The sequence below is a fragment of the Entelurus aequoreus genome, linkage group LG13 (assembly GCF_033978785.1).
Source record: "Entelurus aequoreus isolate RoL-2023_Sb linkage group LG13, RoL_Eaeq_v1.1, whole genome shotgun sequence".
Lineage (NCBI taxonomy): Eukaryota > Metazoa > Chordata > Actinopteri > Syngnathiformes > Syngnathidae > Entelurus > Entelurus aequoreus.
Window position 1 is genome coordinate 47,242,709 of NC_084743.1, and position 21,469 is coordinate 47,264,177.

Consider the following 21,469-nt stretch of genomic DNA (forward strand, 5'->3'; position numbering starts at 1 on the left):
AGCCCTTACAATGCAACCATAGCATCGCCAAGAGAGGTCTGAAGGAAACAAAAAGGAGTCAGCTTATGTAGAGCGAAAACAGCCCCTCTCGCCCAGAAAGAAATGCAGCTGTTGTTCAAAACAGATAAGGCCTTCTCCACAGAAAGGGAATATGTTATTCGCCTGTGCAGACACTTCGGCGCCTTCAAGGTAAAACAAAGAGTTTACTAGCAGACATAAGATGAAAACCAAAGAGTTCACATGGGAAAATACTAGCTGCTTTAAACAAGCAAAGAGTTCACATGGAAAATTACTAGCTGCTTTAAACATGACTATGGATTAAGAAAGAACACTTAAAAATATTTAATTCTCACATTATGTACGTATGTAACACATGCACAAGCATTAGCTTTAGGTGTTGTTAGTTAATAATAGAAATGTTGATAGCTAACATGACTGCAAATTGTTCGGTGCTTCTCTTGGACTGTTTTTTATGTGTGCACACGCTCCCTGCTCCCGCCGTAAACACCATTCATTTTATGTGGGCCGGTAAAATTGTTTCATCACATAAACTTTGTAATTGTGAAAAATATAGACAATTGTCGAACAAATGTGTCCTGTTAAACCACTAATGGTAACAAAAGCTAGCCGGTGGTGTTCTTGTTGTATCTTTTACTTTGAAAAATGTTACTGTGAGGAAGTTGCAAACAGCACCTTTAAGTTAACACCCTACTGTAAACAAGCTCTGATATACTGACTCAGGTCATGTGACAGACCCAGTGTGTTTTTGATGTGGTGTCATGTGATGGTTTAGGCCCTGTTTAGAATAGTCACATTTTAGCCCTAAGTAAAAAACAGAAAACACAGTGTTTCCAGAGGATATACTGCATAATATAAATTGCTTTGGGATGTCATTTAAAACAAACCAAAATGTAATTTAATTTACTTAGGAGGGTAGAGAGGGGCTGTTTAGAAACAAGGTATATTTCCAATGGTGAAGTATTGCAGACAGATAGTGCTGCAGTGTAAATGATGGCAGCATTGATCTCCAGCGCTGTTTAATAGCCCTGTAATGTCCGTTTAGTACCTAAGCAACACTTGCTAATCAATACCAAACTCTGGCACCAAGTAACAGGAAAAATACGAGGGAGAGAAAGGATGCATGGAGAGGGAAGCGAACTACAAACTAACCAGGGACTGTTTACACAACACTGTTGTAAATTAAATTGAGGACTCACTTGAGACCCCCCCTGTCCTGGAGCATTTTAAATATTGTTAGTTGTAATAGTACCATTTACTAGTACCAGTAATATTATAAACAGACCTTGAACACCATTCTTGTGATCATTATTTTGTTATTGACACAGCTATGGTCACACACATTTTCAGGCATGTGATCACCTTTGGAGAAACAAAAAAAGAGGAAAACTGACGAAAAAAAGAGAAACATTTCTATCGGAACGAAGTGCTGCCACGCAAGCCCTTTATATTTATTCTCATCTTTTGGCTGTCTTTTTGACACTTACATATCCCATGTACCAGATAAGTTTTTGTTTTTTAAGTAGATAATTTACTAACAATAATATCATTACAAATGTGATGTAAAATTATATAACATGCATGCAAAGAACTCAGAAAAAGTTTCCCATTTGGCAACTCTATTCTATAGCCAAGCTCCCTCGAGTAATATACTTCCGGTGTTGTGACCTCTGTTTACATCAGTCACCTCAAAACTATACCTTCTCGCTGGCTACTAATAAATGCTGTAGAACTACAAATGGTTCGAAACTAACAGTGTTCTGTTTATAATCATTCAAATATGATTAGCAGCCATGTACAAAACCGTCAACGTTGTGGCAACACAGGCAGCTTGATTGTAACATTCACATCGCGGCGTGGTGAAGTTGGTAGAGTGGCTGTGCCAGCAATCGGAGTGTTGCTGGTTACTGGGGTTCAATCCCCACCTTCTACCTTCCTAGTCACGTCCGTTGTGTCCTTGGGCAAAACACTTCACCATTGCTCCTGATGGCTGCTGGTTAGCGCCTTGCATGGCAGCTCCCGCCATCAGTGTGTGAATGTGTGTGTGAATGGATGAATGTGGAAATACTGTCAAAGCGCTTTGAGTACATTGAAGGTAGAAAAGCGCTATACAAGTATAACCCATTTATCATTTATTTATTTATTATCTTAGTTGTAGTTTTCATTCCCAAATTTGAAGGTGTTGAAATTGCCACGGTAAATCGCCAATGCTGATAGTAGCCAGTCTATGGCAAATCCACTGTAAATAAGCATCAAGTCAGGAGAAATTGAGCTTTACTATACGCTCGAGCATTTTCTACACAGCATACTTGCTTTGTTGGTGTTGAAAATTGCAACATTAATTAGAGGGAGTTTAGCTGTGTCTGCTCTGACTGCTGCCTAAGTGACTGTTTCCTTGGGCTGGTGTTTAGTCTGCAAGATTGCTATTGCAACAACACATCATCAGTAGGGTAAAACTAGCCTGTTAGATTTTACGACGCCTATATGTTTGCTTATGGAAAGTACTGAAATCGGTACCCACCCTTACCTGGGTTGGAGATATAGGTGCATTTGCATTCATTTACAACAGGGTGCACACAGCCATGCACTAGCTCATAACAGTATCATTGATGGAGAATAAAATGAGACTTAAAGGCCTACTGAAACCCACTACTACCGACCACGCAGTCTGATAGTTTATATATCAATGATGAAATCTTAACATTGCAACACATGCCAATACAGTCGGGTTAACTTATAAAGTGCAATTTTAAATTTCCCGCTAAACTTCCGGTTGGAAACGCCTTTGGATGATGACGTATGCGCGTGACGTAGCCAGTGAAACATGAGTATCGGTAGCCCATTGAAGCCAATACAAAATAACTCTGTTTTCATTTCATAATTCCACAGTATTCTGGACATCTGTGTTGGTGAATCTGTTGCAATTTGTTCATTGCATTATGGAGAAAGAAGCTGAACAAGCAAAGAAGAAAGTTGTCAGTGCGAAGCGGAGTATTTTGCGAGGGAAGTCAGCAACACAACACAGCCGGTGTTTCATTGTTTACATTCCCGAAAGATGCAGTCAAGATCGAAGAACTCGGACAACAGAGACTCTTACCAGGAGGACTTTGACTTCGATACACAGACGCCTGTAGAGAACTGGGACAACACAGACTCTTACCAGGATTACTTTGATTTGGATACACAGACGCAGACGTGCTACCGTGAGTACGCAGCTGCGCTTCCAAACATTTGATCGCTTGCCCGTACGTGCGTGTCACGTACGTAACTTTGGGTAAATATATAAGCTTTATGAACCTTGGGTTAGGTGAACGGTCCTTCGGGCTGAGTGATTGTGTGTGTGGTGCAGGTGTTTGAATTGTATTGGCGGGTTATATGGACGGGAGCTAGGAGCTAGCATAACAAACACCCAGGTGTTTGTTATGCGGGATTCATTTGTGGCATATTAAATATAAGCCTGGTTGTGTTGTGGCTAATAGAGTCTTGTGTTTATTTACTGTTGCAGTCATTCCCAACTGAATATCAGGTCCCACCCGCCTCTCACAGCATCTTCCCTATCTGAATCGCTTCCACTCCCCACTAGTCCTTCACTTGCACTTTCCTCATCCACAAATATTTCATCCTCGCTCAAATTAATGGGGAAATCGTAGCTTTCTCGGTCCGAATCGCTCTCACTTCTGGCCGCCATCACTGTAAACAATAGGGAACTTTGCGGAAATGTTCAACTGACTACGTCACGCTACTTTCGGTAGGGGCAAGGCTTTTTTTTGTCAGATACCAAAAGTTGCGATCTTTATCGTCGTCGTTCTCTACTAAATCCTTTCAGCAAAAATATGGCAATATCGCAAAATGATCAAGTATGACACATAGAATAGATCTGCTATCCCCGTTTAAATAAATACAAATCATTTCAGTAGGCATTTAATGCACTGCATTATTGCATAGTTAAAAAGTAATTGATTTTATCTGATGAAAACAAAATTAGCTACAATTAGATTACTACTCGTGCAGGTGAAAGCCACACTTGATAACACACAATACATTTGCCAGAAGCACATGAAAATAAAGACATGTTTGGACATTACTGACCGGTCACAAGAGCAGGCAACAAGGACGCTGAGCAGGTTGTAGATGATGAAGGTGAAGATGACAGCGGTGATGGTGCCACGTGGAATGGAGTAGCTTGGATTTTTTAGATCGCCTAGTATGGGTCAACAGGTCAGTTAGTACGCACATAATGAGTTTGTACAAACTCATGCACATGCTTCCCAAATACCTGACATGTTGGATCCAGCCATGATGCCAGTACAGCCATTAAACATCACAGCAAACACAGTGGCAAAGGTCATCAAATTTCCAGTTGTGTAATCCACAGTGTAGTCAGCTATGTGAAGAGACAATGACAGATTGGTTGTGCTTGAAGCTTCAATAATTTGAGCTAACATTCTACCATTTCAATTTGCACAAAATGTTCACGGTGCAACAGTCAACTGAGATGCAGCTGTTAGTGAAAAAAAAGGAACCTCGTTGTATACTCTGAATTTATGGCAACAAATGATGAATCAGTACACAACAATATTTAAATGATATGCGCAACACTGAATATCATTTTTACTTTTGTAATATGTAGTAGCAATTAGCAGTGACCATTCACATTCGTAGTAGACAACACGACACAAAAAATAAAGCAGTAGCAGCTTTTAACCACGCTTAGACAGAGGAGATTCCGTAAAAAATCTAATTCCACAGGAATTTGAGCAATTGAAAGTGTGAAATATGATTTTGCACATTTACGTACATTTCAGCAAAATGCCTGGTTTGGGTGACATCTGATAGAAACTTACATCTTGTGATCCTACATACATGTAGAAGATATCGTTTTCGAATTTTACAGATTATACATCATACATCATCTCTTGAGCCACCTGAAGGCTTTCCCTCCATGCTGTTCAAATGGCTCTCCGCCTCTTCTCGCCTGTGATGCAGTGTGAAGTGTAGGCTTTGTACAGAGACTGCCCTACAAAACATCTGCACCCTCCTTTTACAGGTAAGCACCTTCCATCCTTCCATCTTTGCTTGTTGCAGTCATTAACTCGGGCCTCATACATCTCCCTCTTCCATTTATATGCCTCCTCCATTTGATCCTCATAGAGCACAGTAAACTCCAGCATGACGGCATCTTTTGTCTTCTCAGAGACCAAGACAATATTAGGTCTGACAGTGGTTTTCACTATGTGTTGAGGTCGCTTGAGTTGCCTGCTCACATTCACAAGCAGCTGCCAATCCTGCAGTGTTGATGAGCCCTGATATAGCATGACATTTTTCTACGCGTCTCTCCTGCTTTGATGAAGCTGATATTGTGCTTCACTGGTTTGGATGTAAATGGCGATGGCACTGAACATGCTCTCTGTGATGGTCTTCAGCACCTTGTTATGCTGTCTGTATCAAGAGCCAAGAGCTTTTGGGCAGCAACTAAAGATATGCCCGAAGCTGCCTTTGCTCTGGCAAAGTGACCATGACTGAGTGTGCTCCAAGTCCCAGCTATGAAGGTTAGAAGGGCTGCGTAGGACATTGTAGACTGTATGGAACAAGAACGTGACGTGGTGTGGCTCTACCTGCTAGAGATCACGACACAAAATCTTTCTCTGCTACTTTGCCTTTACCATTTTGTCTAGGTGCCTTGCTGTTTAATCCCCCACTTCTCTGCTGGAACTCTCCTCGTTCTGGACAAGTGCTGCCTTTCCTTCACCTTTGCCTTGTCATATTGAAGGCTTGGGTTAGTTCCTACAAGGAATCAATAGTGTAGCAGTGACTGCCTGCTCTACGGCAGCCGTAGCTTGTGACTTCCTAACGGTATTCACGGCTCCTAAAAACATTTGGACCTTTTAAACAACAGCACCACTCTTGGAAGCCAGACCTTCAATTGCTCCTTTGTGGATTCAGGGAGAACTTAAGCTTGCATGTGTATGGATGGAGGGTGATGTTGCTCTCAGGTAATAGCGACTGACTCTCCTTTACAGGTTTATATTGTGGTAATAGGGCTGGACGATTATGGCAAAAATAATAATCATGATTATGTTTGATTGATATTTAAATCACGATTAAAAACACAATTATTCATTAATTTGAAAACATGAGTATTTATTGTACCATTAAACCTCAACTTACAATATAATTTAAAAGAACAGCTTTAAATAAGAAATGATAAAACGACAACAAGTAAAATAATAGTAAAAACCATAAAATAAAATAACAAAAACAATACAAAGGAACAATAGAGATCAGTTTTTCCGTTTAAATTTTATTGAATTACGATTTGTACTTTTTATATTTACCGTACAGCGTGTGCTATTTGTGCAATTAATAAAATGTTCATTATTTAAATGCAAAAATCCTCATTTATTGTTGCAATACATCTTTGGACAATCTTGACTCGTATTTTCAGTCAAGTCATAATAATTGTCTAAATGTATCAAGAAGTGTTTTAAGTACGGTACTTTTTGAAAAGTTTATTTTGTTAGCGCAGTCTGACCGGATGTTGAGCACAGCGCTGTTATTGTGAATGGGGGAAGTGTTCTGCTGTTTTGAGCTTGATGACGATTTGAGGCTGTTTAAAAAAAAAAGAAAAGGTGAGCGAAAGCCTTTTAAGCGACTGCTGTCCTGTTTGTACATTTATCTTACGTCGATGATGTCGTTCACAACAACACAACCAGATGAAATGTGTTGTGGGTGTATGGATTGTTCTTGCTAGCTTTAGCTTTGTAGTTTAGTTGCTGTTTCAAGTGGCCGTCTCGACACAGGCCGGTTCACCCCGGATTTCCACTGGATGCGTAACGGCATTAAAACGTTGCTTCCACGGAACTGCGCCGCCATCTGCCATTCTGCAATCCCCACCGTCCTTCTGTTGTTGCTCCGCCGTGCAGCAAAATAGCGCTGACTTTTGCGGGATCTTGCGAATCCGCGCGTAATCACGCGATGAGGGGTTTGTAGTAAAGCGAACACAAACTGTTTATTCTGTCCTTCCAGAGGAGCAGAAGCAAATTAAGTCAGTCCTGCTATTCAAGATACGTAGCGGCTGCTCAACTGCAAAGTGGCACTGACTTGAATGGACTTGGACTGGACTGTAAAAGACAACAGTTTTGCCTTGCAGAGCAACTACTTTTTTTTTTTTTAACAAGCCACAACACAACAGTAACATAGCATATCCCTGGCGAACGTTGTACACACACACACACACACACACACACACACACACACACACACACACACACACACACACACACATCTTATTTAACACTCACAAACCACTCCCCTGCTTTCACCGAGTGTGGGCCATTCAAATAAATTCAAGTTATACTGTACATATTTATCACCACCTGTCCTGCATGGAAATTGGTCAAAAGATATGTTGCAAAATTATCTCTTCATGAAGTAATTTGGCGCAATGCTAAAAAAAAGAGAACAGTGCTGATAAAATAGGATGAAAATTGTTGTCGACATACATACGTACATACATTACAACGTACTCCTTTGCAGTAACACATTCTATTTCAGTTTGTCTTACCCCACAGGTTCCCCAGCAGGGTGTCCAATTTGAAGCCAGTAAAGTTTGCCGTAGTCGGGCCCGTTCCATTTACCACTAGGTCTGATGTGGCAGAACCAGGTAGGATGATGGTGCGAGGACGTACTGCAAAGAAGCTGATGAAGATGGTGCCGAGGACAAAGATGACCACCAGGAAGATAAGGAACGTGGCCTTGGCATAGATGTGAGCACCGACCAGGCACACAAGCAAACAGAGCAGGGCGATAGCTGTGGCGTAAAGAAGAGACCACCAGTAGCCTGATGGCAGGACTTGGTGTGAAGATGCTGCCAGTGACCCATCTAAGGAAAGATCACATGAGAAACGTCGTAATTGAACTTTGACTCATTGTCATACTTACCGTTAATGTATTATAATCACCTAATATGAGCATCATTGTTCAGCAAATATTGTAGAGAGTTTGTGAACGCTGAATGATGGCATGATTACATTCCTGAAGAAAATCTTAAAAATGGGGCAAAAACTGACGAATATGCATTTTTTTGTGCTAATTGATTCCAACAACATTGTAAGACCATCAAAATGCAAAAAAGAAAAAACAGGAGCAGGAGACTAACAATGAAGAGTCTGCAATTTATTGAATAGTGGATTTAAATTTAAAGGCTAAAGATGACCACCAGTGTTATGGGGCGGCATGGCGTAGTGGGTAGAGCAACCGTGCCAGAAACCTGAGGGTTGCAGGTTCGCTCCCCACCTCTTACCATCCAAAAAAAATAAAAAATCGCTGCCGTTGTGACCTTGGGCGGGACACTTAACCCCAGCCACTCACACCGGTAAATTGAATGATGAATGATAGGTGGTGGTCGGAGGGGCCGTTGGCGCAAATTGCAGCCACGCTTCCGTCAGTCTACACCAGGGCAGCTGTGGCTATGAAAGTAGCTTACCACCACCAGGTGTGAATGAATGATGGGTTCTACATGTAAAGTGACTTTGGGTACTTAGAAAAGCGCTATAAAAATCCCAGGTATTATTATTATTATTAAAGGCTGTCATCGTTATGTCTGATGGCACAAGCAAGGCCTCTTGCAATGTGCCATTGCAGACAAAGTTGGACACAGAAAGACCTGGGTGTTACATTTCGTAAAATATTCTGAAGATATTGGTCAAGGGTGGGACTCCCCAAAAAAATTGCTGGTAGATCTAACGGGTTTGTCTGTGAAGACATAGGCTGATGCGCAGCTCAACCCAAATTAAGGCTCGTACTGATGCTGATTGCAGCCCAATAAGACGGCATCTGAGTAGGGCCTAAAGATGGAGCTTCTGGTTGTAAAGTGTCGTACATTGGCGATGTATAACACTCATCATCGATGCAATTACACAGTTTGGAAAAATTGCAAAATTGTCCTGATAAAAGACCCAGGAAACACTGTACAGACTATGGCCAGATGACTTCAAGGACAAACCTGTCGGAACCTCAGGTTTAGCCTAGGTACATTTCTTTGGGTCCACCACTTCACTTTTTTGTCCCATAATCCAACCACAGCAGCAATTGGTTAAAAAAAAGCCAATACCAGACATTCTTTGTCATAAACTTTTGACAGCTGATGAGAAGTCTGTTCAAGTCTTACAGAAAAGTTTCTATTTCTTGTCTTGTTTTTTTTGTTGCATTTTGATGCTGCCCATATATTCTGCTTACAATCTTACACTTTTCTTTTTTTTACCAGTTGATTGTGTATTCCAGTATCTAACATTTAAATGAGAAATGCTGACATTTTCCAACCTTTGATGACAGAACTAGACCAATTATGGCAAAACTTACCCTCTGGCACACCAAAGGTGGCAACAACGGCTTCGACCAAACCCAGGACATAAAAAGCACAAGCACACACATTAGCCAAGAAAAACATGATTCCAATACTGCCTCCGAATTCTGGACCCAACGCTCTGCTGATCATGTCTGAGCAATATTAAGGAAAGGCTGCATGAGACAATGTAAAATCTATTTTAAAACTTGCTTATTGACAGAGACAAAGTCAGGGGTCTCTTCTGCTGTCTAGTCAAGAGTAAGTTGACCATCATTTACCAGATATGGCTCTTCCTAACATTGTCAATGAACATTAAATGTGTAATATTGTATGCCTTACCTAAAAACAGACACAATCAAAAGCTGACAAGCACTGTAAGATAACTTTTACATATTGATACCTTTGACTAAGGGGTACAGATATATGAAATAGAATGGAAATATGATATGCCACTTAAATAACTTCTGCTTTGGTTATTTCTGTGTTTTAATACTTTCTCAGGACATTAATTCCTCTTTACTAATATAAGATAGAAGATAAAATACAACAAAAAAACACCAACATCTGTATTATTGAGAGGACAGACAGTCAAGTGTATGTGTCACATAACAGCATAAATCTGTAGGTGGATACAGTAGGCCCCCCCAGCATCCAGGGCGCCATTAGTGGAGATGGCACACACCGACAGCACAGTCATGCAGATTATGAAGTAGGCCACAATGAACATGGTAATTGCTTGATACAGTCCAGACTGGCCAACCAAGAAACCTGTAGACAAAGCATAGCATGCAAAATTTTATAATTGGGGCCTCAAGTCTGTCAGAGAATAAGAAGACGCAGCAGGAGGGATCAATGATGCCAACTTAGCGACTTTGTCACCATATTTAGTGAGTATTTAGGCCCCTCTAGATACTATTTTTTCCACAAGTGATGAGCAACAAATCTACAGCCTTTTTATGAACTAATTGGAGACTTTTAGTAGACTAAAAAGCACCTATCGCTCTTCTCAACAAGCAGCAGCTGCTGCTGTGGGGCTGGTTCTCCTGCTGCTGTGGGGCTGGTTCTCCCCTCCCCCTGATCCAAAAGCACTCACACTGCAACATTGAAAATACGACAAAAATAAGTGACAGAAGAATAGGGATGATGTTTGATAAGAAATTATCGAGTTCGAGCCTATTATCGAATCCTCTTATCGAACCGATTCCTTATCGTTCTCTTATCGAGTCCAATAGGTTGTTGTATATGGAAAAAAACACACTATATTTGGTTTAACAAAAGCTCACTTTTATTATATAAGAAAAAAATAAAATCTAATAAATAAATAAATATTGACTGTTACCCCCCTAAAAAAATAAAATAAAATAAATAAATATTGACTGTTGTTACCCAAAGTACAGGTATATTAAGTGGGATTTTTCAGAAAAACATATATATGCAGTAACACAAAAACAACCTGTCTCTGTGATAAGTATAGGTGTATAAATAATAATATAGTCCATCCATCCATTTTCTACCGCTTGTCCCTTTTTTGGGTTCGCGGGGGGTCGCTGGAGCCTATCTCAGCTGCATTTGGGCGGAAGGCGGGGTAAATAAAATCAGTCCCTTGGGCACAAAACTGAAAATGATACAGCTCTCCAAAAAGTGCACTTCTGCTGCTATTGGAACATACTAACTACAGCTATTACTCAGGAAAGGGCATAACAGGACTCAGCTGGACCTGCAGAACTTGCTGACACGGAGCCTGACCTTGCTGACCAAGGACTGACAGCAGTGTCCGCGTCACCTGCTGTTGAGAGATTGTCTAGACCTAAGAGACATGCTCAGCCACCTACGAGGCTGATTGAGAGTTGTTAAGAACTCTTGTTTTTTGAGTTGTTTAAAAAATTAAAAATTAAAAAAAAATTTTTAAAAAAGTTGACATAACTGTTTGTTATGATGCTTTGACATTTTTGCACTTTATTTCTTTATTGAAAGAAAATTCTGTGAAGAGAAAAGTTGTTTGCAAATGTGGTTACAATGCTAAAAAATGAAATAGACTTTATTGAGTTAACATTATTTCTTTAAAGGGGGAAAGATGTGATGTTATGAGCTAGGGATTATAACTACACTACCCAGCATGCAACGGGAGTGACGAGCATGCACGGTAGCCCCGAAAAGTGTTGTTGCATGTCGCCATGCCGGCAGCTAAGAATGAGGTTATGAGCACGCTGTGAAAGTAAACGTCAAGAACTCAGCCAACACGCCTCGTCTGCATTATTTATAATTAGACAGACAACACATATACAGTGTGATTTTGTTTTGTTTACAAGGAAAGAAAAACAAAAGTTAAAAAAGAGAGATGTCATATATGTTGTAAAAATATGTATGTGCTGTGGTTGCTTTAAGAACGTTGCGACAGCTGCCGTAAAGGAGGTGCGTTGCTAGCCTGGTTGCTGTGACAATCATTGGTACTTTAACTTTAACTTAACTTAACTATGTTTCCGGTTGGTCGTAAAAGTGTTCGTCGTCATGCGTTTGTACCCTGCTCAAATCTCTCAGTAAAGTTATTCATTGGATTATACCTTTTCTTTTGAACTTTATTACACCTTGGAGCGCTTTTTCCGGTGCATTTTTTTCCTGCTTTCCCTATCTGCGCCTTATGACTGAGCTACGTGACGTCATTATCATATTATACATATACATGTATATATATATATATATATATATATATATATATATATATATATATATATATATATATATATATATATATATATATATATATATATATATACATATATATACATGTATATATATACATATATATATATATATACATATATATATATATACATGTATATATATACATATATATATATATATATATACATATATATATATATACATATATATATATATACATATATATATATACATATATATATATATATACATATATATATATACATATATATATATATATACATATATATATATATACATATATATATATATACATGTATATATATACATATATATATATATATACATATATATATATATATATATATACATATATATATATATATATATATATATATATATATATATATATATATATATACATATATATATATATATATATATATATACATATATATATATATATATATATATACATATATATATATATATATATATATATATATATATATATATATATATACATATATATATATATATATATACATATATATATATATATATATATATATATATATATATATACACACATGTATATATATACATATATACATATACATATATATATATATATATATATATATATATATATATATATATATATATATATATATATATATATATACACACATATATACACACATATATATATATCGTATACACATACACACGCCCAATTTTTTCTCTCAATGTGGGCCCCCGAGTCAAAATAATTGCCCAGGTCTCGTATAGAATATAGCATCTTGTGATTACAAATGGGATGAACTTGTGATGTAACTTATGACCTGGTTTTGAAGGAGGACTAAGTGAATGCAGAGACCTTTGACTATCAGTTTTACATACAATTGTTTAACATTTAGGTGTGAATAGGGGAATGAAAACAAGGCAAACACATTATGTTCTTCAATAGACTCTTCATCATGGACTTTGCTGAGTCACTGATTTAATCAAATTGATCAAATCCCTGGTTAGCACTATGCTCAGACGAGACCTGTGAAGTCATCATGTCAGCAAACCGTCCCACGTGTGATGTGTGTTTTTAGGCATATTTAAATGTGCTATCATAATGTAATAAAATTAGCGTCGTTAGCATTAGCTAATATGTTTACGAGTGGCTATGTTAGTATTATTAACTTACAGTGGCATTCTTCTTGTAATGTTTCAGTTCCCCAAAATCCTCAGTAAATTCACCAAAACGTCAACGTGGAGTTATTGAGTCTGTTTAGCTGATTGGAGAGCTACCTTCCATAGCTAGGGGGTCCATGACGACGACTTTTGTTTTGATTGATCAGCCATTTTACTGCTGTGTTACAGACACCATTTGGTAACAATTAAGTTATGTAAATAAATAATTACAAAATCTTTCTGTGTAAATAACTCAATTCACCAAATATATTTATGTGGCTTATAGTCCGCTGCGGCTATTATATGGAAAAATAAATTTTCCTTCTAAAATTTAGTGGGTGCAGCATAGACTGGAACGCTCTACAGTCTGGAAAATAGGGTAATTGCATGTGATGTGATGTCAGCCATGTTCTGTGACTATGTGTAGCTATTACATGTGTGTACGTCATGACATACAGTAGTATGACTTAACTACAAAAATCTGTGGGACAGGGATGTTTAATTGAGGGTTGCATTAGGCCTTTATGATAGCACTGTATTTATATGTATGAGTGCACATGTGTTTAACTATGTATTTTGTTTAGGCATTAATAATAAAATTGTGTCATTTAGAACAGTTCATATTGCTCCTAAATTTTTTCTGTGCTGCTTAATTTTTTCATTTAGTGGCACATATGCTCCAAGTCAAAAAGCTAAGCGTACAGCCCTGAAGACATAATCTGGTCTCCTGCAACCTACCACCACAAATAGATTGCGGTCCTTTGGGAAACACTGTTATGCTAAATGTTAAATGTTTGCCTCTGTCTTTCTCCAAAGCTGGAGCTAGCTAGAGCTAATATCCGCGTCTATGACATTTATCTAGAACAGAGACGGGGGAAAAGCCAGTGTGAAATGGATCCATACACTACATTATAGATTGACATGTGTAACAATGATTTTACAACAACGAGGCCATTGTTAATTCCTGTGCAGGCCAACCTGTGACGGAATAGTCTTAAGTCGTACACAGACGCTAGTGTGTGCGCCACACAGCAGCTGACATCTCACGAGACTTGCAGTGGGGGTAAAAAATACCTTGGTGGTAGTACTAGAATACTGACACACAAGCTCAACACACACACCTTTTGTGATGGTTGTCAGAGTCCTTTTCTCTGGCTTTTACAGCAATCATGTTCAACTTTCAAGTGCGTGTCATTTAGAATCGTTTCTATCTTCATACTAGTATTTCAAGTAGAAAACCAATTCCTTACTCACTACATTGATATAAGTATATACATACTTTGCAAACTTGATCAAATATATTAAGTGAAAACATGAAGTAACCCATGTAGCAGCAGATTTGGTAGATGTCTTACACACACACACACACACACACACACACACACACACACACACACACACACACACACACACACACACACACACACACACACACACACACACACACACACACACACACACACACACACATTAAACCCAGTCATAACAGGAAGTACAGGTGTACAGTGAATATGAAATCAAATGGAGCAGATCCTCTTTCTCTATGTACTGTATATGTGACTGGCATATTACTTATAAAGAAAAACATGAAGCGAAGCAACTGACTAAATAGATTAATGGAAATTCCATTTACTTAAATATACCTACAAAGGTAGCTTTTCTTTGCTTACCTACTTTCTTCTTTTTGTATGACAGGTTTTTGCAGAGATTTTCGCAAAAACGCTGCCATTTATCTCGGTTTGTATGTGACAAAGTATTCCATTTGTCTGCGTATCATTGTGTGAAATTGAGTGCCTAAACAAAGAATCCCAAGCGCAAAGAAGATAAGGAAAGTGAGGAACACTATCAAATTAAATAACCCATAAAGCGTGGGTATCCCCGCCACCCCTCCTGCCTCTTTGCTCATCAATGTCTTTGCCAACAAGAGGCCTTAATTAATGTAAAAGTGATGTTAAATGTATATTTATCCATTTCATTCATTATTTGCATGTATTTTTCAATTTTTTCAGCATGTAAAATTATAATATAACCTGCTATCCGGCGCCAGAACGTAGTCATCTGTTCGAGTACCGTAAGCAATCATCTAGCGCTATGTAACCTTGCTCTCTCTCTCTGTGTGTTCGCCACCATCGTGTTTGATTGGTCTTGTGTCTTCCTTCCTGCAGTCTGCATTAGCTGTGCGTAGTGATGGGTTGATGAGGCCTCATGAAGTGTTTCGACACATTGCAAAACTGTATTGATACTGTGTCGATACTGTGTCACTATATACTGACATCTGCTGGACATTAAAAATCCCTACAGGCAACCTATGGACCGACTCAACTGACACTGATTTTATGACCTAGTATATACAATAATATAAACCAAGTCATTGTATTTCATTTATGATTATTTCATATCTTCATTTAAATAAAAATATATTTTTATCTTTTTTAGATACAGTCAAGTAATGTGAACATGTATCGTGACTAGGATGGTAGAAGGTGGAGATTGAACCCCAGTACCAGCAACCCTCCGATTGCTGGCACGGCCACTCCACCAACTTCGCCACGCCGTCATTCCTGTACCTTCTCTAGTAACAGTAGTGATGGGTCCCGCAACACAGATGCATCGGCGCATGCGTCGAGCTCATAGAGCGAAACCCTGTGTCGGTGCGCGTACCGCTTTTAGAAAGTCACGTGACCGATCATGAGCTGCTTTGGTCACGTGACCGATACGCAAACTGTATCGCACTGACGCCTCCTCTGTGCCCTGTGAGCAACGTTCCTTCTAAGGTGCACGCCTGCGCAATTGCGCAGTGCTCAAGTGTCCTCCGCGCACAGCAAATATATGCCGCGCACCAAATCAAACCCATCTGACTTCTAAACAAAATAAACACATTTATTCTGTGTAATTTTGAAATGCAACTTTGAGTGACAGTGACAACAAGCGGCCCTAACGGTGTTCATCAACAACACGCATTGCGCCGCTTCCTAATAAACACAGTTTGGCGCGCAGGCGTCAGTGCGATACAGTTCATGAGCGGCCACGTGACCAGAACAGTTCATGAGCGGCCACGTGACCAGAACAGCTCATGAGCGGTCACGTGACCAAAACAGCTCGTGTTCGGTCACGTGACTTTCTAAAAGCGATACGCGCACCGACACAGGGTATCGCTCTATGAGCTCGACGCATGCGCCGATGCATCGGTGTTGCCGGACCCATCACTAGCTGTGCGTCTCATCTCCCCTGTGTTACCCCTTTGGGTCTCTGGCTGCCCCTTGGATCTCGACCTCCCGCCTGGACACGGACATTCGAGCCTGCCTTTCCCCTCCGGGACTTCCGCATCTCGCTCAACACTCCCGGTAACACACAACAGTTAATTCACACATAGTCGTGCACCATACCCACTGTTGGATGAAGTCACACTCCATACCCTTGTTTATTAATATTATTATTTGTTATTTATATATATATATATAATATATATATATATATATATATATATATATATATATATATATATATATATATGACTCCCTTGTGGTCTGTGCCATCTCCTCCCCCTGTACGAAACATGTATTCTCTTAACCAACAGGGACGGCGTGGCGCGGTTGGGAGAGTGGCTGTGCCAACAACATGAGGGTTCCTGGTTTGATCCCCAGCTTCTACCAACCTAGTCACGTCCGTTGTGTAAAGACACTTCACCCTTGCTCCTGATGGGTCGTGCTTAGGGCCTTGCATGGCAGCACCCGCCATCAGTGTGTGAATGTGTGTGAATGGGTGAATGTGGAAATACTGTCAAAGCGCTTTGAGTACCTTGAAGGTAGAAAAGCGCTCTAGAAGTACAACCCATTTACCATTTGCATTCATTTATCAAAACTATTCTTAATTTACTTGCTAGTTTACTGTTAATATCGGTTTACTTTCTGTTGTAAAATGTATCCATTTACACTTTTGTTGAAATGTAATAGGCACCTATTTTTCTGTTGTCTTTATACTTACATTATTGGCCTAATTATAGACTAATAAAATAGAGCTGCGAGCCAGAAATGGCCCCAGGGTCGCACTTTGGGACCCTTAATTTTATGAAGAGTATTAATCATGAAGTTCAACAAAAATAATAGACTTACCTATTCTCAGAAATACAATCACGCTGAACATCGACAGCAAGGTGGGGACGACCACACCGAAGAAGGTGGATAGTTTCTTCGGTTGCTTCGAGTGGGAGAACCGGGCCCGGGGACCGGCCGGCGTCTTCTCCCGGGCCAGGCCGGCTGAAGGAGCCCGCCGCTCGGATTCATTGACGCTGGTCAACAGACGGTAGTGGAGGAGCGGAGTCCGCTCTGACATCCTGACTAACTTCGCTCGTATCAAACAATAACACCTGTTTTTCTTCTCAATATGCCATTGAATAATTTCGCAGATAACACGCCTGTAAAACTATCAAATCAGTGACACGTTCTGGTCACTCGTGGCTCAAAAGTACGCTTCCTCCTTGACAACATAGGGACGCCGGGCGGGGGGAGGTTTTTGCAAATAAATAAATTGAGAAAACTCGGTTTCTATAGTTAACTCTAACTAATTTCAGCGACCTTTACAAATACTTTAAAAGTCAGGTCCAAGTCCGTAAATACTTCAGTTCTGATTCATTTCTCCGCAAAAGTGTCATGTGATGCACAAATCATCAAAACTACGCCATTAGCACGTATTTCCGGATTCGGATTTTCAAATTAAGACCCCTAATAAAAAAAACAACCGGTGTATTATTTTTACTTTAATGATATGTGGCAAATAACGTTTGTTTATACTTTACTTAACGTCATAAATTAGTTTCAATACCAGTGTTAGTACTGGACTAACATTAACAATTATTTTCGGGATGAAACGACAATTTCCGGGTGCAGTTGTTGTATTTTGTGATACTTTACTAGAGTTTAAAATCCTTGTGTTGTCAATGGCAAGAGTGTTTTGAACCATTTTCTCGCAATCACATGTTTCGTTCTAACCAATCAAAACACAGTATTTGGGACGCCTTGTCCTAAATACATTTTAAATTTGAATTAATACCGTAACCAATACCATAAACATTTTGTAAAAAAAAGACTAAAATAAAACAGTATGGATAGAAATAAATGGGTAATTTAGATCAAAATTTCACATTTGCGCCAGATTGTGCCTTTTGATCTATTTCAGGGGTGTCCAAACTTTTTCCACTGAGGGCCGCACACGGAAAAATTTAAGCATGCAGGGGCCATTTTGATATTTTCCATTTTCAAACCATAACAAAATATATGGATTTTTTTAACCTTTAGGGCTCCCGGTGACCATAAAGGGTCTCAGTCATTAAAATGTTAAAAATAAGTCAAATTATTATTATTATGTTTTATTTAACGCTTACAGTAAATCTCTATATCAACTTCAGGTTGATAAAAAGTTTTTTAAAAAAAAGGTTTTATGCCTTTTCTGTCAAAGACAACTTTGTTTTTTATAGTAAAACTGGAAATATGCAGTATTTAGTAATTAGAGCTCTAAAAGATCAATAATGCAGGACACCGTTGATTTTAATTTAATGTTTTTGAGTAATCACAGTGAAAATATTAATAAAATCCCACTAAATATATTTGGGATCCAAAAGGTCCCCCACTCATAAAGTGATACATTTTTATTAGGTTTTATTTACTTTCAACACTTAAGTTACAAGATCAACTTCAGATATATCTGTCGATTTTACGTTTAAACTATTATTTTGTTTGTTTTTATACTCTTTTGTGTCAAAGAAAACATTGATGTTTTTATATGGCAACCACACAATATATGCAATATTTTTTCCACATAAAAAATTTTAAAATGAAATTTTTGAAGTAATTGGAGCCATGAATAGGTCAATAATTCATTATAACATAGATTTTTTGTCTTTTTTTTTTTTTGAGCAACGGCAAAAAAATGAAAAATAAAGAAAGACAAAAGAAACAAAAACAGCCTGCATGGCAGCTTTGTGTCAACGTTGCAACTTTTTCTCGTTAGATTTCACCTCATTCCACTTTTTTAAATGTTTATTTTTATTTTTGCAATACTATCAATTTTGCAATTTTTGCATAATGTGTGGCGGGCCGGTAAACAATTAGCTGCGGGCCGCAAATGGCCCCCGGGCCGCACTTTGGACACCACTGATCTATTTGTATAATCACATGTTTCGTTCTAACCAATCAAACCACAGTATTTGGGACGCCTGCCGCTTCCCTTGTCCTGAAGACATTTTAAATTTGAATTAATACCATAATCACTACCATAAACATTTTGTAAAAAGGCTAAAATAAAACATTATGGATAAAAATAAATGTGTAATTTGGATAAAAAGTTCAGATTTGCGCCAGATTGTGTCTTTTGCTCTATTTGTATAATGTTTCTGTTGTTGTTGTTGTTGTTTTTGTTTATTGTGATTTCTCAATGAGCAGGAGTCATGATCATTGAATAATTATGTCACGAGTGCAAAATAAGGACAAAAAACAACAATGTATCACAACTTGTAGAGTTGCTATAACAAAATGTGTGGTTTTTAAAACTTTCATTCTATTTGTGAAAATCAATAAACCATTTTTTGGGCATCTCCAGATTAGTCCAGGTCTAGATTAAAAAACGCTATGTAAAGTTTTCAAAACTACAAAAAACTAGATTACCCCACAGTCCCTGAAGGTTCATTAAAACACAGTTTGTAATTTACCTACAACTAAAAATGGTTAAATGTGCCTTTATTGTGTTTAAAAAATATATATAATAAAGGTTTCACAAATCACAAACTGTTTTTATGAATATTCAGGGTCTGTGAGGTAATCTAGTCTAGATTTAAGAGCCTTAAATACATCTATCCATTTATCCGTTTTCTACCTCTTGACCCTCTTGGGGTCACGGAGGGCTGAGGCTTATCATAGTTGTAGTCAGGCAGAAGGCGGGGTACACCCTGGACAAGTCGCCACCTCATCGTATGGCCAACACATATAGACAGACAACATTCACACTCACATTCACACTCGAGGGCCAATTTAGTGTTGCCAATCAACCTATCCCCAGGTGCATGTCTTTGGAGGTGGGAGGAAGCCGGAGTACCCGGAGGGAACCCACGCAGTCATGCAAACTTCACACAGAAAGACCCAGACCCCTTGGATGGAATCCAGGATATATAGTAGTTTTTCATCTGGACCTAACTAAACTGGTCTATGTGCAAATGGGTTAAATTCGTCTTTATTTTAATTATCATTAACAGGTAAAGGTTTCATAAACCATAAACTTTGTTGTATTGACTCCATACAAAACATTTACTAATATTTTGGTTAAATTGTTGTTTTTTAACTTCACATGCTGTGTGTGCCCCTCGATCCGTAGGGTCCAGTTTTGCTAAAAAGTGCATTTAAATTCTCACTTAATAAATGACAAGGCACTTAATATTAGACATATTCCTAGTCCCTTCCTGCTTATTCACTGATAAGAATATGGTGGCGCACAGTATTGGTGCTACATGGTATCATAAGACAGATGTGGAACTAGAGCCCCACTTGGAGTTGTTTCAGGAAAGGTTACAAATGTATGTATTAATTATGTTAAATTTATTATTTTGTGATTCTACTTACTGAAAAACCTTGTCCATTTGTCAAAGGAGAGTCAACGAGAATGTGGGCTCCCGTGGATGTAATATAAAAGGTAGCGTGTGCCTTGTATTACCTGGCCGTCGAGGGAAAACTACGGAAAACAGCGAATGCATTTGGACTGGCAAAGCAGACGATATCAGTTATTGTCCGCCATGTATGTTGCGGACTCAACGTCTAGGTCCAGAGTATATAAAGTCACCAAAAACGAATGGACAATGAAGGTGAAGGCAAAAGAGTGAGGAGTGTCCTGACCAGATATCTACATCCATATTTTGATTGATGTAAAATGTTATTTATGACATTGTTTACGTTTCTAATAAAGATTTGATTATTTTATGATGGCTGAGGTGTGATTCACTACAATAGGGCCCCACAGCGCACTGGATTCCAGTAAATTGAAATACCACAACACTGGATATTGTTCAGATAAGTTAAATTTAGGAACTTGCACACAAAGCAACACTGGAGGTGACTATGACGTGTGTTGCGCCGGCGGACGGAGGGAGGATGGGTGGCATTGTTGTGTGTGGACACGGATAAGGTTAGGTGGGATTTACCCTGGATAACCTTAGTGTAAATGGGGGCCAAATTATCCATAGTCCATTGTCCATAG

General features: G+C 38.7%; 1 protein-coding gene across 1 annotated transcript in view; it reads right to left on the bottom strand.

Moving 5' to 3' along the window:
• Positions 1 to 17,983, bottom strand: part of LOC133663456 (solute carrier family 12 member 9-like) — a 135,314-nt gene extending 117,331 nt beyond the window's left edge. The window contains exons 1-6 of the mRNA XM_062067934.1: positions 17,344 to 17,983; positions 9,998 to 10,132; positions 9,379 to 9,516; positions 7,583 to 7,900; positions 4,295 to 4,402; positions 4,108 to 4,219 (exon numbers count right to left, since the gene is read on the bottom strand). Of these exons, the coding sequence (XP_061923918.1) occupies positions 4,108 to 4,219; positions 4,295 to 4,402; positions 7,583 to 7,900; positions 9,379 to 9,516; positions 9,998 to 10,132; positions 17,344 to 17,563 (1,031 nt within the window). The 5' untranslated portion in view covers positions 17,564 to 17,983. The remainder of the gene's footprint in view (positions 1 to 4,107; positions 4,220 to 4,294; positions 4,403 to 7,582; positions 7,901 to 9,378; positions 9,517 to 9,997; positions 10,133 to 17,343) is intronic.
• Positions 17,984 to 21,469: the final 3,486 nt, after the last annotated feature.